The 26,464-nt window shown below is 31.6% G+C and overlaps 1 protein-coding gene across 1 annotated transcript; it reads left to right on the top strand.

The window, feature by feature from the left end:
- The first annotated feature begins 499 nt into the window (after positions 1 to 499).
- On the top strand, positions 500 to 25,578 carry LOC133198526 (disintegrin and metalloproteinase domain-containing protein 10 homolog). Its single transcript, XM_061334608.1, has 21 exons — positions 500 to 508; positions 958 to 1,105; positions 1,229 to 1,366; positions 4,991 to 5,104; positions 5,197 to 5,259; positions 7,325 to 7,418; positions 9,082 to 9,242; positions 9,952 to 10,136; positions 11,475 to 11,585; positions 15,833 to 16,034; positions 16,894 to 16,984; positions 17,820 to 17,851; positions 18,038 to 18,268; positions 18,573 to 18,727; positions 18,926 to 19,041; positions 19,480 to 19,564; positions 20,047 to 20,197; positions 20,537 to 20,656; positions 21,985 to 22,124; positions 24,446 to 24,568; positions 25,065 to 25,578. Exons 1-21 carry the CDS (start codon positions 500 to 502, stop codon positions 25,191 to 25,193), a joined length of 2,598 nt encoding a protein of 865 aa, XP_061190592.1. The 3' UTR covers positions 25,194 to 25,578.
- Positions 25,579 to 26,464: the final 886 nt, after the last annotated feature.

The raw sequence follows: 26,464 nt of genomic DNA, 5'->3' as shown, positions 1-26,464 counted from the left end.
AATACATGTACGTGCGGTTTTTCTATGATCTCGTTTGTGTCTTTATCTTACATTTTAGAAAAGTAAGATATTCAAAACAGGGCAGAAAGCTAAATAATTCTAAGGTAAACTACGATAACGCTAGTATTAAACATCTAGGACAATTCTTGTTTGATATAACATTCAGAGAAATCTTCTTTTGATTTACTAACATTGAAGATATTATCGGATGTCGCCTGTTTTAAATTTATGCAAAAGATTATTTTAGACAACCTGTGTTTAAAATTTATGCCCCATTGTATCGAAATAACTTTAAGGCTGCAAGGTTCTTTCAAATTTTTAGATTTTATTTATGAATTTTTTAAGGAAAATAATTTTAATTTAAGGTATGTTACTTGTCAGCTTTGGAGAAAAATTTGATCAAAACATCTAACTCCAAAATTATTTTGTCAAAATTCAATTTTAAATATTTTTTAAATTAAACAATTTAAATTATGCTAAGGATTTCTTATTGTCAAATATGGCAAAGGTAATAGTGATCAATTTAAATGTTACAATTTAAGTATAAAAAAGGATAAGTTAATTGTACCGTTGCTCAGTAAGATACCCACTGACCCCCAATTTTCTTTGCTATTTTAGTCATGCTATATGAGTAGTTACCTACAATATAATTCTCACAAAAATCCTTGTAAAACTCATATCAGGAGTGACATACCTAAGTAAGTTTTGGGTAGGATTTTTCGGAAATTATTTTATTACAATTTCTAAACAACATTTTGTTTGTTTTGTTCTAAGTACGATTTATTTTTCCACGTTTTTAAAAGTTGTATTGATTCTTAATTAATTTATATCTCTTATTTTCTTAAATAAAATGCTCTTTTTTATTGAAAGACTCTAGGAAGACATATTATTTTACCAAGACTGTTTATTCATTAATAAAAATAGTAAAATATTACTATTGGTCTTTTAATACTACAGAACACTTCCTGTTACGTAATACCAGAGAATATTAAAGAATTTGAGAAAAAGCAGCTTCCAGAATCGCTCTGTGATTGGCGATGTTCTGATGTGATTGAGACTTCGTGTGGAGGAACAGAGGCAATTTCACTCTACAAAGTCATAGATGGTTATATATTTATTTATCATTAAATAAATGCTTGTAATATGAATTTTAATAAAATATTCTAAGTCAAAAGAAGTAATAAATTATATATAGGGAATAAAATCATTTGCATTTGATAAATTTCAGTGAATTACACAACTTTCTGGGGGTTTAAACAACTCCATGAGGATCAATGCAATGCTTTGTATCTACCTGATGTTGATCTACCTTATCAAAGAATTGTCTGCCAAAACACTTCAACGTGCTCAACTCTGTGTTTACAAAGTAAGTTTTCATCTGTCAATATATATATATATATATATATATATATATATATATATATATATATATATATATATATATATATATATATATATATATATATATATATATATATATATATAGGGATGCTGATTTCTCATAGAATTCTTGATACTATTTTAATGATGAGGTGTTTTCTTCGAGTATTTCTATAGTCTTGTAGATGAAGAACATTATTACAGTTCAGTTCTCATGTGCATAAATAAATAATGTAGTAGGTCTATAGTGCTTCGATTTAAACTTTTTCTGATTTAAAAAAATCTGCTAGTTTCATATGAAATTCAGCTGTAAATTGCTTCCTTGAACTTATCACGTGCTAAATAAAGCTTTCTTCACATTTTGCTTTTTTTTTTATCAGAGTAAAGTAATCTACTATATTTAAGTGTTTTATAAATATTTTGCATGATCCCTATTTTTATTTATTTTCTTCTTATCTAATAATCATTATTAACAGGTATTAGAAAAAATACAATTGTCATCAAATATCGTAATACTAGTTCGACTGAATGGATCAAGGCTTGGAAATCGTGTGTTGAACATAATGCCAGTCTTCCTGACGAAAGGGGAAATTTTTTGTATGATTTTACTGAATTTCCCTGTCTTGGAATAATAAGGAGTACTCAATTGATATTTAACGGCAAGTATATATTTTAAGCATATCTATTCTAGAAATTCAACGTAATATCTTGTTTTATACTTGTATTTTCTCTTGAATCAAAATCGCTTAGATATCGTTTTGGAATACTCAGTACTTAAGTATTTTCTTTTGAATTAAAAACTTTTTGATTTCATTTTTGCAACTTTGCTATCATTGTTGATAGTCACTATAGACTATAAACTGTTTATGGTGTTTTGAAGTTGACGCTCCAATTTGTCTCTAGAATCTTTGACAAAAGAATGTGCTGTGCAATATTATCAAACCGTATACTTTCTATTAGGTTCAAGTCAGGGTCTTGTTTGGGCTAAAGAAGATATTCATACCTTCCTACTTCTACTTTTCAGATCAAAATCGATGAAAAGAATACATAAAACTTTTATCATTCAGTGCAATGCGATTTGCAAAACACTTTACAACAATGATGCAAACGTTCTGTTTTCCGGAAAGAAAGGCAAAAATTATATTCCATAAATGAATCCCCTTTAAACTACTGGTTCTCTGTGTTATTATACATTTATCTCTTAGAAAACCCAGTAAATACTCATAATAGCAAAGAAAGGTCTATCGCTTTATGCCATACACATTTTCTTTCGATCAATCTTTGTAAAAAAAAGTCATTCCCTTATTAATTTACATTTCCTTAATAAAATGCACTATAGTAAAGTATATTTAACTAGTTTTAAAGATAGTAAATCAACATATTTTTTACTTTGAATGTTAAATTCTAATATCTTATTTTATCCAATTCTTACATGAAAAATGAAAAATGGAAGATAATGAACAATGCACTATCTCAAAAAATCTACCAACAAAACAAATCTGTGAACACGGACTCCCAAAAATTATAGAGGTGGGATCAGATGCCTAGAAGGTCAAGTTAATGAACAGAAATCGATCTCAAAATAGAATACAAAAAATACAAATCTGTGAATAGGGAGTAAAACACGGATCCTTGAAATTCCAGAGTGGAATCAGGTGCATAGGAGGAGTATACGTACCAGGTATATTGTACTCGTATATTCACATATTTGTTTTTCTCTAAAATTTACATCATTTGTATGGACCTTAGGAGATATTAGGACTCTAAGTCTCAGATAAAGTTATAAAAGTCTCACGGTAACTCAAAGTATCAATTTATTTGTCAGAAGTTTACGAGTAAGTTTTACATTAATGAATCTATTAACAAATAAATTATAAAACAGTATTATAACATGCCTTTGGCCACTGTTTTTATTCGTAAGTACTATGGGAAACTGTAAAAATTTAGTTAACAAAAGACATTTTAGAAGGCTGCCTCAGTTTTCAGTGATTTCGTCCTTGGAACTGTTTGGCTACTGTCCTGCTGTATTTTCTACAGTATACATATAACAGCCTTGTCCTCTGGGATACTGCTTTTGGTATGGACAAATAAGATCTAAAATTAAATCTTTTAAAGATTCTCATTTACTGTAGTCGTATTCATTTTCACGAGGAGCCATATTTCCACGGACTTGCATTTGCTGTTTAATCCTTGGGTACAAAAATAAAATGCAGAACCTTTATCATGCCTCCGGTTTACAACTACCAACCATATAAATACTTGTGCTCCCCGATTTGAAAAGCTTACTCCTCCATGGCACCGCTCCTACCTCTTATGTTTTAGAGGTTGTTGTTTGCTCTACTCCTGATTTGTATTGTCTTAATGGACTTTTGAGCTTGATTACTGTTCGTTATCTCCATAATACATTTCATCTACAAGTACTACTTCCATACATAAACTTCACCTACGCAGTAATAATATATTTTCTCGAACTGTGTGCATATGGTTTATAAGCTTTATGATATATAACGTATTAGTCATTCAAAAAATTTTATATAAAGTGTTTTATTTTGAGAACCGTTTTACTGTTTTTTTTTAAAACAATTCTATGTCATTAAAAAAATAAGGGGATTTGATTCCTAATTGTCGTGATCCTGGGACGCTGGTAGGGCCTGCAGTTTTAGGGCAATTATTATTCGCTTACGACAAAAAACAGGCTTATTTTTGTTTATTTATATTTATTATAATTATATTTAGTTGCATTAGATTACTAATAAATTAATCTATAAAAATAAAGTTAAGGAATTATTTTCACACTGAATAGTGTACGGATTTGTCTGTTTGTCCGATCATTCCAAAAAGCACACGGCGAATGTGACTGTAGACGGGGTATGTTTACTCCTCCATGGCACCTCTGGTGTTTTTAGTGGTCCGTGTTTGCTCTCCTCCCACTTTTTATAGTTCCAATAGACTTTTGGTTAAATTACTGTTCGTTTTTTCATATTTCATTAGTAATGAATATGTCATACTTCTGAGTATGTAATTGAACTATTTTAGTCCGCTATGATGATATTCCGTGGAAATGTGTGTATGTGTGTATGCCCACAGAGTTAGTGGAAATATGTCCGGCGTGGAAAAATTACGTGTACTTTATTAGCTTAGCCATGCTTTTTCCTAGTTCTCACCTCTAGGTCCGTGCTTTTTCTGTTCGTGATTTGTACTCTTCTCTTGATTTATGAGATTGGTCACTGTTCGTCTTTTTCTACTTTTACATCCAGACATCTATTTTCTGTCTATTTTATATGTCCCCTCTTTCACAAAATCTCTTCCCAGAATAGATGCAGAAAGCTTTAAGAAGCCCTTTGAAGTTTACATTTGAAAAATCCAGCAATGCTTCTTGATGTTCTTAAAAATGAATTAAAAATTAAATACCCTTAGTACTGCCTCTTTGAAAAGCACAAAAGCCATTTCAAAGTCCCTAATAAGATATATTTTGAGGAAATATTCATCATAAGTTGTTTCAAATCCACATTCTCATTGATTAAATAATTTTAAATGATTTTTGATTACTTGTGTTTTCCTGCAATGGATATCTAGTTGCTGTAATAGTAGGCATCATTTATTTTCACAGAAAGGGCACTCGGTGTTCTCAGCAAGAAGGGGAATGGCAGCATTGTTCTTGAATCTACGTTGGAGAGGAGGAAAATGTTTCCGTTTATTTGCGAATTATTAAATGAACCAGCTGGTAAACTACCTTTTATATAAATCGTCTAAATTTTTGCTGCAGTTGAAATGCATAGAAATATAAATACTTAGATTTCTTCATTTGATTCACAGTTCAAAGCACCGACTCAGACAGATCCAAGACAACAAAAAAATTTCAGATCGATCTTATGTCGGGTATGTCTCCTGATAAAGCATTCTATTTTGTCTACGTTGGCATTTTGATATCTTAAAGTCAAATGATTAGATGAGGAATATAATTATGCATATATAGGGAAATAATGTATAAATATATTTATAAAATTATGGGAAAACAGGTGTGTTGGTTATGAATGCAGTATAGGTCTATCGGTAAAGCAGATTGCTTGGTTATTTATTTTGTTAACGGGTGAATATGTAAAATCCTTGCCTCGCATAATTCACTTACGTGTAAGGTAGATAGTCGCGTGTTTTAAGTCATTCGAAGTTCGCTGCTACGTTGCAACAGACTATTCCTTGCTTATGTCGAAGCAGATAAATACAAATTGTTTAAGTGAATATCGAAATCAGTTTATTCGAGATGAGCCTAGCTTCTTCTCATGCAGTTTTGCAGAAAAAAAGATTACATGTATGTACAAACAAACGGGTACGAGGTTTCGGTCATTTTTGACACGTTTTTATTGTTCAAGACGTATTAAGACCTTGAGTGGGAAAACTTGCACAAAAGAAGGAGCAGCTATCAACTGGTAGTTTATTACGACTCTCTCCAAGAAGTAAAGGTGTGCAAAATAAATTGTAAGTTTAAACACTGTTTTATTCATAATAAGATGAAGGGGACTAGGCAGCATGCACAGCCGTTTTAGTCTTCTACGTAACTTTCGCATGAAGGTAACAAAATCCATTTAATAACAATTTAATAACAACGAAAGCTTTAGTGACTAAAAGAAAACTACAAAATTGTTTTTCAGTTAAAAACTCATCCTCTGCCAGTATAGTTTCTTTCATTAGTACATAGCTCACAAAAATTGAAAAACAGAAAAAAGTATAGAATTCGCCTACGATTCTGAAAGCAAATAGACACACGCACCAAACAGAGAACCTGTTACGCATTTGGACACAGATCGTAGGCAAAGAGTTCCTGGTCAATCCACTTATGGTTGCAGATAACAATGGTTCAGGTAAAAAGAGGCTAATGCTAGTTTAAGCGAATTAAACAATTTCGTAGAAATTAGAAAGATAAATTTCTTTTAATTAAATTTAACTTATAATTTGGTCACGATCACATTAATATAGATGCACAGGAATTATGTTACCTCTTTTGCCTTTTGTGGAAGGATGGTTATATATTTTTTAATGTGTCAACTTTTCGGTTTGAATTTAGTTCCGTACAGTTTTACGAAATGTCTAAGACTTTTCGTTTAACTCTTGAGAAGCCATGATAGTTATTTAATATCATTTTTTGAATGGGTTCATATTTGGTAGCAATTATGAACAAAGTCCAAAAATTCCAATGTTTTTAATACAAATCTGACACAAAAGTTACGAGACACAATTAATTACATTTAGAAAATTAAGTTCACCGGGAACAATTTAATCTATTTTGAATTTCATGATATGGTTAGAACAGATCTAGAGTTCTATGCATAAATCTTGATGAAATTTAATCAAAATATGTAATGATATCTTCTGTTATAGTATTTTCGAATGTTAGCAATGTTGCCAAGCTTGCAGAAATGGAAATGAAAATTGTACATCATAAGTAGTAAAAATTCCAATCATTGACGAGTTCTATATGAAGAGAATTGAACGTCACTGAATTACCCTGATAGATGGTATTAAATTTTCTTGCAATTTTCTTTATAATGGAAAGCAGCACAGTGGAACATTGATTGCAAAATTGTGCGTAAATTGTTCAGAAAGCCAGTACAATAGTCATTCAAACTCTAGTTTTCAGTATCAAACCAAGAGTGTATGATTTGCTATTTCGCTTTATATAATTTGGATTCCAAGAGAGGATAATACCTTACCTGACTTTAATGTTATTGATTATGATAAGTGGCAGATCACTAGCGAATTTCTCAATTCATTGATAGTATGTTTGGGGTCCACACACTTCGGGCATAATTGCTAGTGCTCACAATTCTAAAGTGGAAAGATCTAGTAAATGTACCGAAGCTGTTTTCAAATTCTGTAAATAAGATAATTGGATTTTTCCTGATATTAACCTTGAAGAGTGATGAAACATTTTTAATTTATTTTGTAGAGTTAAATTCTAACTCAATAGACCTCTTTGGTGCCAAAGTGGCTTTCTGTTCCTTTTTGGACATTGATGTTGATGTAGAAAAGAAGTACATAAGGTACATGTATGTTATTGATGTTCCATAATTTGTACATAACCAAAACGTATTTATGTATTCCGACACTGAATAAATACGAATATCCTGTTTTGGTTCAGAGCATTTCTATTTTAGAGTATTGGCTTTAAGATGTTGTACTGAATATTCGTAGAATGGACCGTTTTAAGATTACCTTCCTGATGCATCTATCATGATCTGGTTTGGTTTTCATCTGTTATGAAGTAAATATGACTCTTTCAAGATTTGATATCTTGATGAGATTTGTAAGGTCTAGAATCATAGATGTATTATGCAAAAATTGCCCTTGTAAAGATCCGTATGTGTCTTGATGAAATGGCAAGATTTGAGATGTAGTATGATGCAGACAAGTTCCTTTCAAGATCTGAAAATATCTTGATGAAGCTGGATTAATGTATAATGTGAAAACGCTTTTTTGAGATTTTTAAAGTTTTTGATAAAGCTGGCATTTTTGGGATGTCGAATATTTAGACAAGGCCCTTTTCAAGATTTGTAAATATCTTGATGAAGCTGGAAAGGTTTGATCAAATGTATTATTATGCAGACAGTGCACTTCCAAGATTTGTAAGTATCTTGATTAAGCTGGCGAGTTCTGAGATGTATTATTATGTAGATAAGGCCATTTTCCAGATTTTTAAGTACCTTGATCAGGTGAAAGAGCTAAGGCCAGTCATTGCTTTCTAAGCTCTTCAGACCTAAAAAAGGCTATATTTCTTCCAATGTGTGTATGTAAGGTATACATTTCTTGGAGTAAGTATTGAAGATTGCTGAATTCTGTTTTTTCAAGTCCGTGTTTGCTTGCATTTTGCAAAACTTATGATATTTTGTATTTAACAAACGCGAACAGGAGCCGCAGTGAGCAGAAATCACTTGTAGAAGTACACACTTTCTCTGTACCGAGCATTACAGGTAACCAATTCACACCTGAGTTGATCAGTGCTGTGCATTCACTCTCTAGTCTTCAAGCTAGCCTCGGGGAAATAACAGACTCACTTAGCACAATCAGAAGTCTCTCCGAGGAAATAAGCGATATTAAGAAAGACTGGTGGGAAGAAGACGGATTCGATCACAGAATCAAATTGATAGCTCAGCAGCAAGTAGATGGAGAGAATGAGCTATTTTTCAGATAAGATAATTCTTTTGTGTCTTGCTGTCCACCCCTCATTTTCAATACTTCTTGCCTGTATAATACATCTATAGAATAAGTAAAGTACATCCATATATAATTCTCCAAATAATAAATAACGTACATCCTGATAAAATGCATCCATAGAATATATAATTATCTTACATAATTTTATAATGCATCCATCGAATAAGTCATCATCTTGCATCATTTTAAGAATTATTTTTTTTTACTACAGAACATCGGATTTTAAATGATTATATACGGCATTACGAGAACGTACTTATGTTCTAAGCTCGTAGAAGATATTTATATTTTTTGTGGAAACTCGTGATATTTAAGAAATTTATAAAAAGGTTTCTTGTTTGTTTGATTTATCCTTTGTGTCTTTACTTCTCTGTATTGTATTTGTGGAGCTCTTCACTTTTTGCTTTATATTTTAGGATAAGGGTCAGTCTTCACTCTTTGTTTTCTATTTTAGGATAAGGGTTAGTCTTCATTTTTTGTTTTCTATTTTAGGGTTGGGGTTACTCTTAAGTCTTTATTTTCTATTCTAAGAAACTTCCATCTAAATCTCCATCCTCCTGACAGCGTTTTCTCAGCTGATCACAAATCTCGCCAACCAGAGGGCTCCGAGGAGCACGTAGATACATCTTTTATATATGATGGTCATGTTCGAGGTAACTTCGTGTGTGTGTGTGGGGGTTGGGGGGTTGGGTGGGGGGCGTGTATGTGCGTGCGTGTTTTAAATTAAGCAATATTCTTGTATAACATTCTCAAATGCCTTCCTCATCATGAAGCCATTTATGAACATAATTTTGTCACATTTCATTTTGAGATCATACCTTTTTTTTGTAGTATAAAACCAACGAGTTCACTAAAATTTTATATCGAAGCATTAGAATTTTGATTGGTTTCCACCTACTTTTTTAATTATTTTAATTTTTAATGTATTTTTTATGTAACATTTACTAGAGAAAACTGAACAGAAAAATAAAGTATTGGTAAGATGATTACATTTTTCGAAATTTTTAGTATTTTTTTTATTTAATTGATTATTTGTAAACAACTACAACAAAAATATTTTCAGAATATCTAAAAGTTTCCGAACTTCTCCCCAGAGGAAAAGGATTCTTTAATATTCTTAAAATATATATAAGTATATGAAAACGGCTTAGAATTTTAGTTATACTGGAAAACGAAAATATTTCTAAAGAGATTTTTTTAATGTGTATTGTTTGACAGCATTAGAATATTGTATTTTATTATAAGGTCAACATGTTTCGAAGAGCCATTTAGCTGCCTCAAATCAATATTTAAATGTAAACTTTAATACCGTTTATTTACTTCCGCCTATCAGTACTCTTAATACTTTGATTTTATTTATAGGAGTCCCAGACAGCGCTGTCCATGGCGCGGTACTGCGTGGTATATTTCAGGGTACCATAATGCTGTCACCAGAGAAAATTTACTTCATCCAGTCGGGGGACCGGTACTTCCCGAATTCTCCCCGACTCCTAGATTTTCACTCCATTATATACAAGGAGGACATATATGAATCTTGGCCCTTACAGGTGAGTTATAATTATTAGGCATCTACTAATAAGCACGGGAAAACGGAACAGAAAAAAAACTATTACAGAGTATTATTATTAAACTATTGCACAATTTACACCTGTAATGAAATATATGGAGATAACGAACAGTATTCAAGCTCAAAAGTCCATTATACAATACAAAATAGGAGCAGAGCAAACACGGACCTCCAAACATCAGAGGTGGGATCAGGTGCCATGGAGGAGTGAGCATCCCCTGCCGACCGGTCACACCCGCCGTATGCTCCTTGTCTTGATCGGGAAATAACGGAAAAATCGGTCGACAATTCAGTGTGTAAATAATGGCCTAACAATTAGTATGAAAAACGTCAGTCAGCATTTGACTCAATGATAAATTGTATTTGCTGACAAAGTCATTGTATCGACCATAGAACTTACGAAATGATGACTTTAAACGAGACAGCTGATATTCTTGTTTCATCAACTTGTTCGTCAATAATTTACCTCGTTTTAGAAATTGTACATACGTAGAGCATGCTCTTGCGTATCGAATGAACTGAGAGTTATATACCCCGTATACAGGTGATGAAGGTATATTGCTGCATAAGTAAGGGAAGTTGACGATTGAAAAGTTAAAGTCATCACGTTTATCATAAAGCTTGGTTTTTAGATTACCATTAACGTCTTTTACAAGTAAAATATCCAAATATGAAACATGTGTCAGACTCTGTGGTATCTTTTATCTCAAGCTCACCGGGATATATCGTATGGACATAAGAATGGAGATAGCCATTGTTAATTGACAATACGTCGTCGATATATCAAAATGTCGAGTTGAAGGCCACAGCAAGTGTTTTCTTCTTTTCACGTATATTGATTGATTGTATGTTGTTTTACGTCCCATTCGAAAATTTTTCACTCATATAGAGACGTCACCATATACCGGTGAAGGGCTTCAAATTTTGACCTTTACTCGGCACTCAGGGCCATTGAGCAGTGAGGGATCTTTATCGTGCCAACGCCTGCCGTGACACGGGGCCTCGGTTTTTAAGGTCTCATCCGAAGGACCCGCAACTTTCACTTCAAAGTGCCGAGCGCATGGCGAAGGAACAGTTGCTACCCATTTTTTATCGACTTAGGTCAGTCGCGGCCGAGATTCGAACTCACGACCTCCCGATCACGAAGCGAGCGCTCTACCGACTGAGCTACCGTGAACGGTTCTTTTCACGTATAAGATTTTGGACAAATTCTGCTTCATATGAATACAAAAATAGGTCCGCTAAGAACGGGGCGCAATTGGTACCCATGGGAATTCCAACAGATTGTTGGAAGACCTGGAAAATTTGAAATCACAAGATTTTACCAAAATCAACAGTTCAAAAACTTACCAAGTTTCAGACTTATTGGGGCCCGATACCAGGGCCGCCATGTTTTGAAGAAATGAGTTTCAGGATACAGAGAACAACAGTAAGACGCCAGTGTACAGATATCTATTACATGTTACAGTTTACATTGTACAGACATCTGGATCCGATTGCACGAACGTTAGTTAGATTAACTTCCAGTTAGTGTCGTAACTAGCTGTAAAATTTTTAACGACGAGTTACGTAACTGTCAGTTAAAATATTGTTGTTCGAAAGTCTATTAAAAACAAATTAGCTAACTCACATTTAATTGATGCCTTATAGTTTTAAAACTCTATGTTAAAACCGTTCTACACGCGCATATCCCTTACCTATGGTGAAATATTTCTGACGCCATAATTTAGATGACGTCAATTCATAAATGTTTTTATTTGCAAAGTTATTTACTTTAAATGTTTATCTTATATTTGTTAAAACTAAATATATTATTAAAGATATTTACTTCAAATATAATTTTTTGCATTGAAATATAGTCTTTTACATGCAGTAAAAGCAATACAATTACAAAGTATATAATGTAGTTTTCTGTATTAAGTTCTAACACGAGGCATTGATTTTTGGGAGGGGTACTGAATATAAAAATAAAAAAAAATTTTCAAAAAAAAAAAAAAATCTTTCAAAAAGTGGGACCATACTCGTTTTACATGCCTAATGTATGTAGAATTCAACGATTAACCTACCTTTCAGTAACTTGTCTGAAGTTAATTTTTTTTAAAATGATGATCTTTGTGATAAAATATAATGTCACTTATTGTATGCATAATCGAATAAAAAAAATACATACATCTCCACTCATATGGAATGATTCGTTCTTTGCAGATAATATCGCAACACATATCCGCAATATGCACATGTATTATACAACCTTGCTAAATAAAAATCGGGATTGAATTTGCAAGTTGCTCAAGTCAGACATTTCTATTATCTTTGTATAAGTTCTTCCTTCCCAGAAAACAAATTTTGAAATGATAACAAGTCCGCGATCTTGATTATAATGTTTAATTAAATATTTAATGTACCTAGGTAACCTCAGTTAAATCTGAAAATTAATTAAGGTTTAACTGTTAGTTAACTTTTGTGCAACCGGTTTAACTCGCCGTTAAATTTAACGTCGGGTTAACGCAAAGTTAACGGCCAGTTAAATTTAACTAACGTTCGTGCAACCGGATCCTGGAATATATCACAGTTTACATTGTACAGACATCTGGAATATATACAGTGAAACCTGTCTTATCCGACATGCTGCGGGAAATAAAATCAATGTCGGATTAGACAGTGTGTCGGATTACCCAGTGTTGAATATTTCTGAGCGTTATGATTGGTGTCAAATGACTTCAAAAACCATTTTTCATTAGGTTTAGAGTACACGTGTATTTAATTGTCAACATGTTTGCATAATTGTGTGTTTCTTTGTTGTATAAAATATACCTTCGTTAATTAGCATTTCTTTGAGCATTAGTAAACTCTGTAGTTATATACGATGTTTCTTTTTCTAATGGACAAAACAACTGCCGATCGCTTCGAGATGTTGCAATTTAATTTTTAGCATTTTACTAAAGCAGTAGATGGTTAAGTAAATATTTCGTTTACATGTACCTTCTTTACACAGTGGTATTTTTTTTTCTACACTACATTTCTCTCCGAATTTTCTCCACTGTTTACTTCTCAATATAGACTGTGCTCTTAATACCGTCACGCGACTTTTCATACCAACCGGACGTAACTCTAAAACATTGTGTTTTTTATCAAACAATCGTAATATTTTATAATTTAATGGGCAACTTAAAGCGGTATTTTTGCTTCTGGCAAATCCTTTATGTGCACAGCCTTGCTTAATTCAGTGTATATTAACCCTGAAATGAAACTTTTTCTTTTAGACAAGATGTACCATTCAACTTGTGTATTGTCTACATGTTACGTTCGCCGTACTCTTTTTTTTCGGGCCATGGCTTTATGAAGGACTGACTGCATGTTTGATTTTAATTTCAAGCTAAAAATCTTAATGTAATCAAAATATCATGTACTCTTTTTATTTTCTGTCGCGTGAATGCGAGAATAAAACTGATAACAACAAAGAGAATTGATTGCCTAATTTTTTAATTAAAAAACTGATCATTTAAAACCAACATAAACACTTTCAAACTTACATGTAATTAACTACTCTCTAAGTAGACCAATCTTGTGGCCAAACGGGACATTCATGTCACCTGGCCTGCGGCTAATTACGGAACACCCGTGTAATTATGTCGGATTACCCAGGCGAAATCATAATGTAATTATCTAGTTTTGATGACAAAAAAGCGCCGGAATTCGGAATGTACAGTGGTCGGAATATACAGTGTTTTGTTCTATATAAAATTTAAAGAATTTTTTGGGAATAAAATATGAGGTCGGAAAGTCCAGTGTGCCGGATTGCACAGTTGTCGGATTGGGCAGTGGGCACTGTAATAGTATATAACAGTTTACATTGTGCAGATATCTATAATATATTACAGTTTACATTGTACGGATATCTATAATATATTACAGTTTACATTGTACAGTCATCTGGAATATATTACATTTCACATTGTGCAGATATCTGGAATATATAACAGTTTACATTGGGAGAAGTTACAGTTTAAATTGTACAGGTATCTATAACAAGTTACAGTTTACATTGTACAGACATCTGGAATATATTACAGTTTACATTGTACAGACATCTGGACTATATTACAGTTTACATTGTACAGACATCTGGAATATATAATAGTATATAACAGTTTACATTGTTTAGATATCTATAACATGTCACAGTTTAAATTGTACAGACATCTGGAATATATTACAGTTTACATTGCACAGACATCTGGACTATATTACAGTTTACATTGTACAGACATCTGGAATATATAACAGTTTACATTGTACAGACATCTGGAATATATAACAGTTTACATTGTACAGACATCTGGAATATACTACAGTTTACATTGTACAGACATCTGGAATATATAACAGTTTACATTGTACAGACATCTGGGATATGTAACAGTTTACAATGTACAGATATCTGGAACATATTACAGTTTAAATTAAAGAGACATATAAATATGTTAATCTTTGCATTGTGCAGATATCTGAAATATATTATAGTTTCATTCGACAGATATCTGGAATGTGTTTCAGTTTACTTGCAAATATTTTCCTTGTGTCATGGTTATATAATTTTTAGGGATGGCAACGAATATTCGAACATTCGAATATTCATTCGATGAGTTGATATTAGAATATGAATTCAAGATTCGAATATTCGTTTTTTTTTTCAGATTTCATAAAAAGAAGTATTGTGATTTATAAATTTTTATTAGAACAGTGCTGGAATTATCCCTGTTTAATTTACTAGCGATCAATTTCGATCGCCTGATTTCTTTCACTACTTTCTTAACTTATAAATCTACTAAATTACATGTATTTTGTTTTGAGTAAGGTGTTAAAGAATCGTACAATAATGCTTTATGTATAATACAAAACGCAATCTCATAGTTCTTATTAGTTAGATACGATCGGATCTAGAATCGAGAACAACAAATGAAATCTAAGAATGTCTAAAAGGCGTGAAGAGTATACTTATCAAAATAAAATTAATTGATCATTGAATGAATGTCCGATAGAATTAATCTGTAATTAATATTTTGAAGGGCTTAATTTCAGGATAAATGTGTAAATTACTTAATTATCTCGGGTTGTACATAATCCTGAATTTTATATTCATTATCGGGAAATAAGTTAATTACCTAGGAAAATTGTCTATGGAAATATTTGTTTACATTGTATCAAAGATTATAATCATATCTCTTATTAGGCAGATAATTGTAATTTATTACACGTATTGAAATCTGAACATTATACCATTACGACTGTCTTGCCTTTTGTAAGACGACTGGTTCCTCAGTTGAAGCTACTATAAATACACGTTTCATTTGTTAAAATTATACTTTTCTACCTTTAAATCAATTATATATTTCAAACGTTGACAAATATCAAATGAAATTTCTTATTGTACACCTACAAAAGTCTTCATACAATTTTACTTCCAATATAAGTATACCTACGCTAAACCTTTCATGAGGGTAGGATGATGCATATTTAAAATAAAACAGATTTTATTTCTTTTATCGAATATTCGAATATATTCGAATACTTTCATTGAATTTTCGAATATGAATTATTGACAAAATTGACATCCCTAATAATTTTACATTTCCCTAAATAAAGATTATAAATTTCGGATTTTTTATAAATCAGATGATGACGGACGAATCCCTACAGTGTACCACGTATCTTCGGACCAATGCTCTGAGCTTCTGTAATCCGAACATCGACGTCAGTAATTTTTTGAATCTGAATTCCTTGGACAATCATGATCCTTTCTGTCTGGCGTTTGCTTTCACCTATCGGGATTTCTCAAAAGGCACTCTCGGACTAGCCTGGGTTGGATCGCCCACGGGTAAAATTATCCTTCTAACTGTTCCTATTTCAAACCTTTTCTTCGTTTCATATTGACTTCATATATGAGACACTAAAAATAACTTCACTTAGCTCCTCCTCCGAAAAAAAAAACTTGTAAAAAAATCTTTTACGAATCAAATTTCCATGATCTTGGCACTTTTTGTCATTTTCAAATTTTATCATATTACACAAAGAAACATATACATATATATATTTTCGACGGCAGAAACGTAAAAAAAACCGGATTCATATAGCCAAGTGATTTCCTGTAAGACAACCTCAATATAAAAAAGGGATATGAAATTCCAGGTTTATATACCAAAGGGTGTGATGATGTGGAGCGGCCACAATTTTTTCATAAAAAAACATATATGCCGTATTAATGTGTAAAAGTATGGAAGTTTATATGGAATTTATAGTGAAATGAAATAAAAATATAATTCGTATTTATGCTGTGTGTAAAAAAGTTTTATATGTATATATTCGTTTTATAACGTACCGTTGTCCTTCTGGAAAGCACACTTGGCTTTATAATCTGGAATTTTATTACGTTACGGCCGTGCGGTTCTAAAAATGTCTGTAGTTCAAAGGGATATGCCTATAACGAAGATAAAAAAATTAGATTTACTGCTTAAAAATAGCTATGTAGAGGAATTAAAATGTTAGATTCTTTAGAGATCCTGTATACTGTCATGCTTTATAAATGGCTCACGGTGGGCGTGTCACTTTGACAGGATTGTTTACTCCCACATGACACCTGATCCAATCTCTTATATTGGTTTTGTATTGTTGAATTTAACTTTGAAGCATGTTTACTGTTTGTTATCTTCACATTTTAGGGATATTTCACCGTGCAGCTGCAGCAGGGGGCGTATGTGAGCGCTATAGGACAGTACGAGAACAGGGAAGAAGTATACAGAAGAGCCTGAATACCGGGATAGTAAACTTTGATATTTAGAAATATACATGGAGTTTTAAGCTTTGAAATGTGCGTTTTGGGGTTAAGGGGACTAACGATATAAATAGAAATTTAATTAATCATTAACTACAGTTGAATCTCGCTATTTAGAATACAAATATATCGAATATTACGTAATACTTGATTTAAGTCGAAGGGAATATACAGTCCATCTCTTCCCAGAGACTCTGTCACTGCTTTCACCTAAGTATAATCATTTTTAAAAAATATATTTCTATCATTTTCGAAATTTTGCTTGCATTCTTAACAGAGTACCACAACCATTTTTTGAATACTATGTTATTCGGATTAGCAATATGCAAAATCCATAATACGTATTATATTTCTCATTATACCTCATACAACGCGTTATCTGATTGGTTCTAGATTATCACGTGACAGGGACACAAAACTTCATATTTCCATGTATTCGTCATTCTTTTCATCATATTCAACCTTTTCGGAGACCTAGTGCATTTTCCCGCAATAGTCATCGTTCGTTGAACGAAAACTCCAGAGAATAGTAGATGTCACAATAGTCTGGTTCACGTAACAAAATTGCTAATGGACTTGTGTAAATTGTTTCAGTAACACTTTGTTAAAATTGAAAGTGAATTTGCCGAATTTGAAGATTTAAGTTTACACGGTATTTAAAAAAAAAACAACAAAAAACAAAAACAAAAACAAAAACAAAAAAAAACTTTTGAAAGCGAATTTGCCGAAATTGAAAGTTTATGTTTAGATCTAAAGTTTTTACTTGTTTTGGTATAATAAACAATTTATTGGATGAATGTTCGGGAAACATGAAGATTTATTCAGCCAAGAAATATCATATTCCCCTCGGGCAAAGCCTTCGGGGAATATGATTTTTCTTGGCTGAATAAATCTTCATATTTCCCTCACGATCATCCAATAAGTGTATAGTATCATGATATCAATTCAGCTTTTTAATTATATTTTCATTCCTGTATTCATTGCAATTTTTAAAATGTATTTAATTTTTTTGCTGACTCTATTTATTGATTTATTGATTATTTGCTGATTTATTCATCAACTATTTGATTTATTAATTTATACATTATTTTATTTTCAGCATGACAGTGGAACTATTTGTGCTCCAGGTGGAGATCCAGGTAACTTTATCATGTATCCAAGCGCAACCAAGGGTAACCGTCCTAACAACGACCATTTCTCCAAGTGTAGTAAGGAAAACATCACGTTAGTCTTAGACGCCGTAGTGAACGGCAGGAACGGGAAATACAACTGCTTCAAATGTAATTGGTACCTTATCTTCTCTCTAACAGTAAAGGAAATATAAGTGTTAGACGCTGTAGTAATAGTCAGAAACTGGAAATACAATAACGTTTTGCTGTCATTTGTTTTGCAACATCTAATCCTTTCTTCACATTTTTTTTTCTTGACGCAGAAAATTAATATTTAAGTTGATAATTACATTTGTCAAGTAAAGATACATACATAATTATTCTAATCTATTACATTTAGTGACCTTTGAGGTTTGAATTGAATTGATTGAGAGAAGTAAAATACTAACATATAAAAATAATTTTTTTCTTTTAGCATCGAACTCGGCATTCTGTGGTAACGGTATAGTAGAGGAAGGGGAGCAGTGTGATTGTGGCTATAAAGATGATTGTACAGACAATTGCTGCCACCCTCGGAGCAGCGATCCAAACGACAAACAGATGTGTAAATATAAAGATCCTTACAAACAAGTACCAAAATCCGCTAGATCATAATTGAAATAAGTTTAAAAGTTTTAAGGTCTCTGTTATGAAAAAGGATATTCTTTCGTTTTAAATTTCATCATCAGTTTAAAATTATCACATTCTCATCTTTTATCTTACTGTAATTAATTTCCACTCTCTATATATCACAAAAAGCCTCTATTTCAGAAGGATTATTACAATAAGATGTGTATTTTTAGTCCAACTGAAGGCCCATGTTGTACAGACAAATGTGATTTTAAACCAGCAAATATGATGGTTTGTCGAGCTGCCACGGACTGTAGCGAAGAGCAAAAATGCAAATATCCTTTTCTACATAAAAAACATAAATCAAACTTTTCTGTAATTTACGTTAAATATTTTTGTTTAAGAAAAATATTATTACAAATTTAATCAGGAATTTTTCAATGCATTAGTTATATTTTTTTGGAAAAAATAAAAAAGAACAAACACGAGAAAATTATATTAAAAGAAAACATGCCTGAGGAAGTACTGAGATTTAAAAGAACAAGCAAAAATGAAACTAAATCTTTTGGTATTCAAATTCATGCGTTTTAGTTCAATGTATCTCACAACAAATTTATATTTCCTTGAATGTTTATTCGTACAATGTTTTTTAAAAACGTTGTGAAAAAAAATTGATATCAGATAGTGCATGCAAAAAAAGTATATTTTAGTAGATTTGGTTGTTCATATTAAATCTAAAATAATTTATGAGTATTGATTCTTAACTTCTTCACCGGAAGTAGCGCAAAGTGTCCAATTCCTAAAAATAAAGAGGATATGACGTATTGTAACGATTATACTCAAGTCTGCATAAAGGGGGTAAGAATGGACAAACTAAATTTTTACATACATAGTTTTATACATTGTAATTAAACTGAACTTATGAAAAATTCAAATATCTATTAAGAATAAAGCCAGTTTTCAAAATGAGTAGAACTCCAAATTGTATATAAGGTAATAGACTTTCTCAATCCGTACAATATAAAGTGAGATAATTGAATCGTTGGATTTCCTGACCTACCTGTTAAAAAAAAATTACCTGTTCCAGGGTTTAGAAAATAGCCAAGTTTAAAAGCAGTACATTAAAAGTATATTAAGCCTCCTTATTAGAAAAAAAACCTTATTTGTCATCAAAACTTGTATTATAAATCTTTTATATATATATAAGTCCTGATATTCAGCCTCCATGTTCCAGTGATTTGTAATAAACCACCATTTTGTCCCTAAGCGCTTAAAAGGACCTCCTGTAAATGCAGTCTACTTTTTATAATGCTTTTTAATACACCACATTTTTCCCTTAGGTATGTGAAGGGTCCCTCTGTAAAAGAATAGGTTATAACCATTCTTCACATGCTCACTGGAATTCTACGTGGGATGATTGTTACATTGGAATGTCGGGGTCTCTCTCTGTTGAACAGAAAGAAAAATTGTGTTACTTATCTTGTAAACCAGGTTTGTAGTTTTATTTCATTCTGAAATTCAGGAACACAAAATTAAGATGTTTGATTTATCTAATTGCAATACCGTTATCCGGCCTCACAATATAAAAGTGGCGAGGCGAGAAACGACACTCATGGTTTTCATCTTCAGCGTTTTCATACATGTATCTATATTTTTCTCAGTTTGAAAGCAAAAGACTATTCTTGTTTAAGTTTTCCAAAACTTAATGACGTACTCCTTTATTTCGCTAACTCTGTCCAATCAGAATAGAATGGAACTTTTTTCTTTCCTTTTTTTTTTCATTAATATGAAGTAAGAATGTGATAATAATCATTATTTCTTTTCTTTAAGATGCCAATGACACGTGTTACGTCTCGGAGGGCCAAAAAGGAATTCCAGATATATTCAGTAACCTAGTTAAAGAAGTAAAGAATAAGAGAGGAGATAATTCACCTATTTCGGTAGCTTCAGGTATATATATAGTTTATGATTTAGAAACACATATACAAACAAACATCAGATATATTAAACACAGCTACAAAGACAAGGCCATAACAAACACAAAAGAACAAGTAAACTATCTATATAATCAAAACACATTTTTTTTACAAAAAAAAAAAAAAAAAAAAAAAAAAAAAAAAAAATAGATTAAACACAAATTTACGAAAAGCTACTCACCAATTCATTAATGTTTTCTATGGAAGTCACAAACTTAAGATATCACAATTAAAAGGATCTAGTAAACGTTATTTATAATGTTTTTATTACAGAAAAAAAATTTATCAAACATACAGCAAAAGAGAAAATTTAATTTTTATTCATAGCCAGATAATCTGAAAAAGCTTTTAGATACACAAATATCAGTATAGGTTCAAATTTTCATATGGATACAAATAGTGCTAGAAAACTTTAACAAAGTTCAACACATCCGATTCAAGACCTGCATTGGTTTATAGGACTGGCCGGTATATCGGTAATCGGATATAATTATAAAAGATACCGTTTTATGTGTTTTTAGGGATTGGCCAAATATAACAATTTTATCGAATTTATAAATAACGTTATCAATCTTAGCAATTTCAGGAATAAATTTATTCATTGTTCTTGGGAAATATTTTTTTTATTTAATTATAGGCTGCATTATAATTAGCCCTGCCAAGACTTTTGCTAGTAGTCCCAAAATGGTATGGTGGCTTAAATCCCATCATACGGTATTGATAATAATCTTAAGAGTTTTATATCATTTATAAAACACTCTCTAGCGCAAATCTAGTACAAAGTAGCGGTAACAATTATAAAATTCAAATAACTTTAACAAAAATGCAAATATTTCAACTATATACTACGTCCAGAGCAAAGGAGGTTAGCGATTGAGCGATCAAAGTAATATTAAAACTAATAAATTTAATATTCTGTAGGTAAAAATATATTTATTTCATAAATGTAATTAAGAAAAACGAATTTGTATGCACATGACCATTAAAAATGATAATAATACATATTTTCTATATAAAATTATATTTAATTTAATTATTTTGTTTATTTAACGATTATATTTAATTTAATTATTTTATTTATTTAACTATTTACTTGTTTACTGATGTAATTATCAACAAACATATGTATTTATTTACGACTATGAATAAGTAATTTTTTGTAAATATATAGGTACACCCTGTAACAAGTATAAAGGGTATTGTGACATATTGTTAGTTATTTTTTTTTATGTTTGTGAATATCTTAGATACAATATATAACAGCTATTGAAGGTATTTTGACGTTTTTGATGCATATATTAGGCACACCCTGTAACAACTATCAGGGCTATTGTGACGTATTCCACAGATGTAGAGGCGTGGATAACGAGGGTCCTCTGGAACGACTGAAAAATTTGATCTTTGGAGAAGAAACTCTTACCACAATTAAAGACTGGATCATTGTATGTAAAGACGTCATAACTTAGTGATTGTGTGTTATAACAAAACAAATTTAATCACTCTTCACAATTGCGTCAAATTATTTTTTTCTTGTTTATAACAGTTCTTAAGACTAAGATAATTTTGATTTCCTAGCTTTATAAGGATATCAATTCATTGTAAAAGGTTATTCACAACAAATTAAAATATTATAGAGATGAAATATATGGAGATAACGAACAATATTCAAGATCAAAAATTCTTTAATCAATACAATTTTTGGAGCAAACACGGACCACTAAAACATCAGAGGTGGGATCAGGTGTCATGGAAGAGTGAGCATCCTCTGCCAACCGGTCACCCGCCGTGTGCTCCTTGACATGATCGGGAAATCAGGGAAAAATCCGTCGACAATTCAGTGTGTAAATAATGGCCTAACAATGTTGCAAGGTTGTTAGGTCATATATAGCTTAACTACATTTTAAAGATTTGAAATGGTTTTGTCTTAGTTCTAATATCTTTTGTGGAAAGGTCTACAGATCGATTTATTTATTTTGCAATTAAGCTAATATGTGTTAGACTTCTTTGGCTTGACTGTTCTCTATAGATTTATCCCAAACTTAATTTTACCAAGGATGTTTACAAAATTTACAAATTTCTACGAAAATGTAAATGTATTTAGTATTTGCAAAAATAAGACATGCTTATATGTGAAGCACTGAAGTTCTAGAAAAGTCAATAACATTGAAACAAGAGATTTTTAACGCTTTTTTTGTAATAGTTATTGTGAAAATGTATTGTTTTGCAGAGTTTTTATAAGGCCCAATTATCCCATCATACACTTGTAAACTTGGAATAACTATAAATCTTAACCCCCACTCCCTTCTGTATTTTTTTTATATTCCTGTATTTGTCATGATTTGTGAACACTTTACGAGGGTTGTTCGGAAAGTTCACGGACCGTTTCAATCTTCGTTATACTATTTCCAAGAAATTAAAAATGAGCACATTATCATATGTCATTTTGTTGGTGTATGAAGTTTCATTCCATTCGATTCAATAGAAATTAATTTACTTAATTTTAAAATCAACATGTTTGGTAACCCCGGAGCAACATTATAACGTTAAAAACATTGCATCATGAGGTTCTCAAAATAATCTCCCTATACATTTCACATAGTCTGGCCCAATATCCACATACTAAAAACGTTTCTCTATCAATTGAAATTTATTTTGCTAACAATCCTTCCAGTAGCATAATTTTATTGTATTTTATGTTTTATTTTTTTTTAGCGCGTAAATGTGCTTTCACAAAATCAGCAACTGTGAAGTGCCTTTCTCTTTCTATGACCTAACCAACTTTAAGTGTTTGGATAGATTTTTACAGATAATCCATTTCCTCACAGATTGTCCTCGTCCCAAACAGAGTCTGTATCATTCAAATGCCCCCTGAGCCATTTACACACACATGCACGACAGGCTTTTGATATATTTCCCTTTCTCTTACATTTTCAGAGTTTATTCTGGAGTTTTCCAGATTACACACGAAATTGTATCGTAAACTGCTGCTCCGTGACGTTCTACGTCACCTTTTTTTGCCTTCTTTACCCAGGACTACCTATCTTCTGAAATTGATTTCTTTTCCACGAAGCAATCTATTAATTCATAATTTGAAATATGAAACGATGAAACATTTTTTTTATTCTTTCGTCTAGAAGTTTTTGCGTTTTTGTATCATTTTTAGAGGATATGACTACAGACATTATTTAGGGTATTGTTTGTAAATTACAAAGTTTTGACCAGCTCCGCGACCCGATTTTTACAGTTTTAAACTCTGAATAAGTTGGAAATAAATTATAATATCTCTAAAATTTATAATAAAAATCATTTGAATTTAATGTAAAAACATTTCTACCAAACCTTGATATAATATGACGTTACGTAAAAAAGATATGACAGAAGTCCGCGAACTTTCCGAACAACCCTCGTATTTTTGATACTAAACTATATATTGAAGCAAAAACAGTAGTATTTTCCAAAGAACTTGTTTTTATTTTTACAGGAAGAACAGTGTCTCCATCTGGCATATCTACACAGTCTGTTTGTTTTTACCGGAGCATTGGTGGGGTGTGATGCTTACTGTGTTCTGTTAATTTTTTTACAGGAACATTGTTGGGGTTTGATGCTTATTGTAATCGGGGGCGTCAGTGTTAGGGTTAGGGTTAGCAGTGGTGGGTGTGATGCTAACTGTAGTCGGGGTCGTGATTTTGTTTATTTTTACAGGAACACTGGTGATGTGTGATGCTTATTGTAGTCGGAGTCGTGATTCTCTTTATTTTTACAGGAACATTGGTGGGGTGTAATGCTAATTGTAGTCGGGATTGTGATTATGATGGGCGTCTTCATCAAAGTTTGCTCTGTTAACACACCGAGCGAAGACCCAAAGCTAAAGAAATTCAGGAAAAAGGTTGGTATCTTAACATTTATGTGTAATCTTAACGTATAAAATCAACAGAGAAAATTCAAAAAATCAGTTGCAATACAAATCTGTTTTAAAAAAAAGCTACATAGATTCAGAAAATGAAATATGGAGATAACAAACAGTATTCAAACTCAATAGTTCATAAAAACAATACAAATCAGGAGCAGAGTAAACACGGACCTCTAAAACATCAGAGGTGGGATCGGGTGCCATGGAGGAGTAAGCATCCCCTGCCGATCGGTCACACCCACCGTGTGCTCCTTGTCATGATCTGGAAAAAAACCCTGAAAAATCCCTAGAAAATTCAATGCGAAGTCAGCATTTGATTTATTGATGGATTGTATTTGCTGACAAACAAAAATGTTTCTTCATAAGAAAAATAATAACACTAGTAATGAAAAGTTTATGATGGTGAAAAAATTACATACATTTGTTTGATCATAAAATGAGCTTTAATAAAGATAATAGCTTTCATATTTAGAATAAAAAGGAAAGGGGGCCGGTGAAAAATCCAGGTCCATACTACATAGGAGGTAATAACAAAGGAAGAGATGACGGGAGGGGAGCAGTGGGGAATAACAGGCGAAATATGGAACTGAGGAAAGTCTAGACAAATATACAGTCAAAATGTCCAGAAATGTACAGTAAAAAAGTCCAGACATGTACAGTGTACAGTGAAACAAGTTTATAGCGCACATTGGCATTGAGCGGTCATGGACAATCCTGTTAAAATATTTTTTTTCACACAGCACTACAAATTTATGAGTACGTTAATTGGATAACAAAAAAAAAAAAAGAGATTATGAATCGGATGCAACCGTTTCTAGTAATTCGCTATAAACGTGTTTGACTATAAATTATTTTGTTTACATTAGCAGTTGTATATGTTTTGTAACTGATGATTTTATAATGTGCCAAATTCTGGTCAATGTTTTAACTTACTTGCTGTCTCTAGATCTAGAATACATATTTATTTCATTTTGTACTGAATGACAGATTTTCGAAAAAAGCATTTTGTTTGCTTTTATCTTACTTAAACTTATGTATATTAGAAAACATTATGTACTTATTATCAGATGTAAGAAATTTTGATTGTGTTTCTCGCTCTAATTGATGATTGCTGAATGTATAAATGAATGATATTTACGTAAATAGAACGCAATGTTTGTTGTCATCACACTGTTTATATAATCAGTCTTTAAGAGTTTGTTTCATATTCCGTTATTGTGCGAAAGGCATGCACTTTTGTTATGCTTTTTGAGATTTTTGTATAAAGAGATAATATATTATATATTATTGAGGATATAAAGATATATCATAAAGATGGACACGCTTATTTCTTTTGCTCAAATTCAATTTTTTTACACAGAAAATCTGTGTACGTTGTGATCCTACGCACAAAAACAAATTCATTTTCATTCCAACTCAAAAAACCATTCAGTTTGTAAATACCTCTCTACTGTGAAAAAAAAATCATTCAGTTTGGAAATACCTTTCTATAGTAAAAAAATCATTCAGTTTGGAAATACCTCTCTATAGTGAAAAACAGATTAGAGATGATGGCTATAGAATTGTGTCAGAACAATGCCAAAAGAAAAAAAAATAACTGTTGATTTGTAAGTCATTGCAAACTCTTGTGTAGAATTTTGTCATTTATGGTGATTTGTGTTGCAGATTAATTTTTCCTTCTTTCCAGCAGAGATTATTACATGTTTTACGAATGTCTTACTTCGGGGTGTTTATTTCATGCATGAATGAACTATATATCATGAAAGCTGTTTAAATATAAATTAAAGCATTAAATAAACATAGAAACCAGTGTCCTTATCAGTTTGTACAATTATCATACAGTGAACCAATGACGCAGGTTTATTTATTTGA

The sequence above is a fragment of the Saccostrea echinata genome, unplaced genomic scaffold (assembly GCF_033153115.1).
Source record: "Saccostrea echinata isolate AGI-Se365-2 ecotype Australia unplaced genomic scaffold, CSIRO_AGI_Sech_v1 ptg000033l, whole genome shotgun sequence".
In the NCBI taxonomy this organism is placed as follows: domain Eukaryota; kingdom Metazoa; phylum Mollusca; class Bivalvia; order Ostreida; family Ostreidae; genus Saccostrea; species Saccostrea echinata.
Note: the sequence above shows the minus strand (reverse complement) of the source record. Positions and strands in the feature narration are given on the sequence as shown.

Coding starts and splice junctions, on each gene's coding strand:
- LOC133198526 (XM_061334608.1), top strand. Junction 1,106..1,228: donor ACTCTACAAAGTCATAGATG/GTTATATATTTA, acceptor GATAAATTTCAG/TGAATTACACAACTTTCTGG. Junction 9,243..9,951: donor ATATGATGGTCATGTTCGAG/GTAACTTCGTGT, acceptor TTTTATTTATAG/GAGTCCCAGACAGCGCTGTC.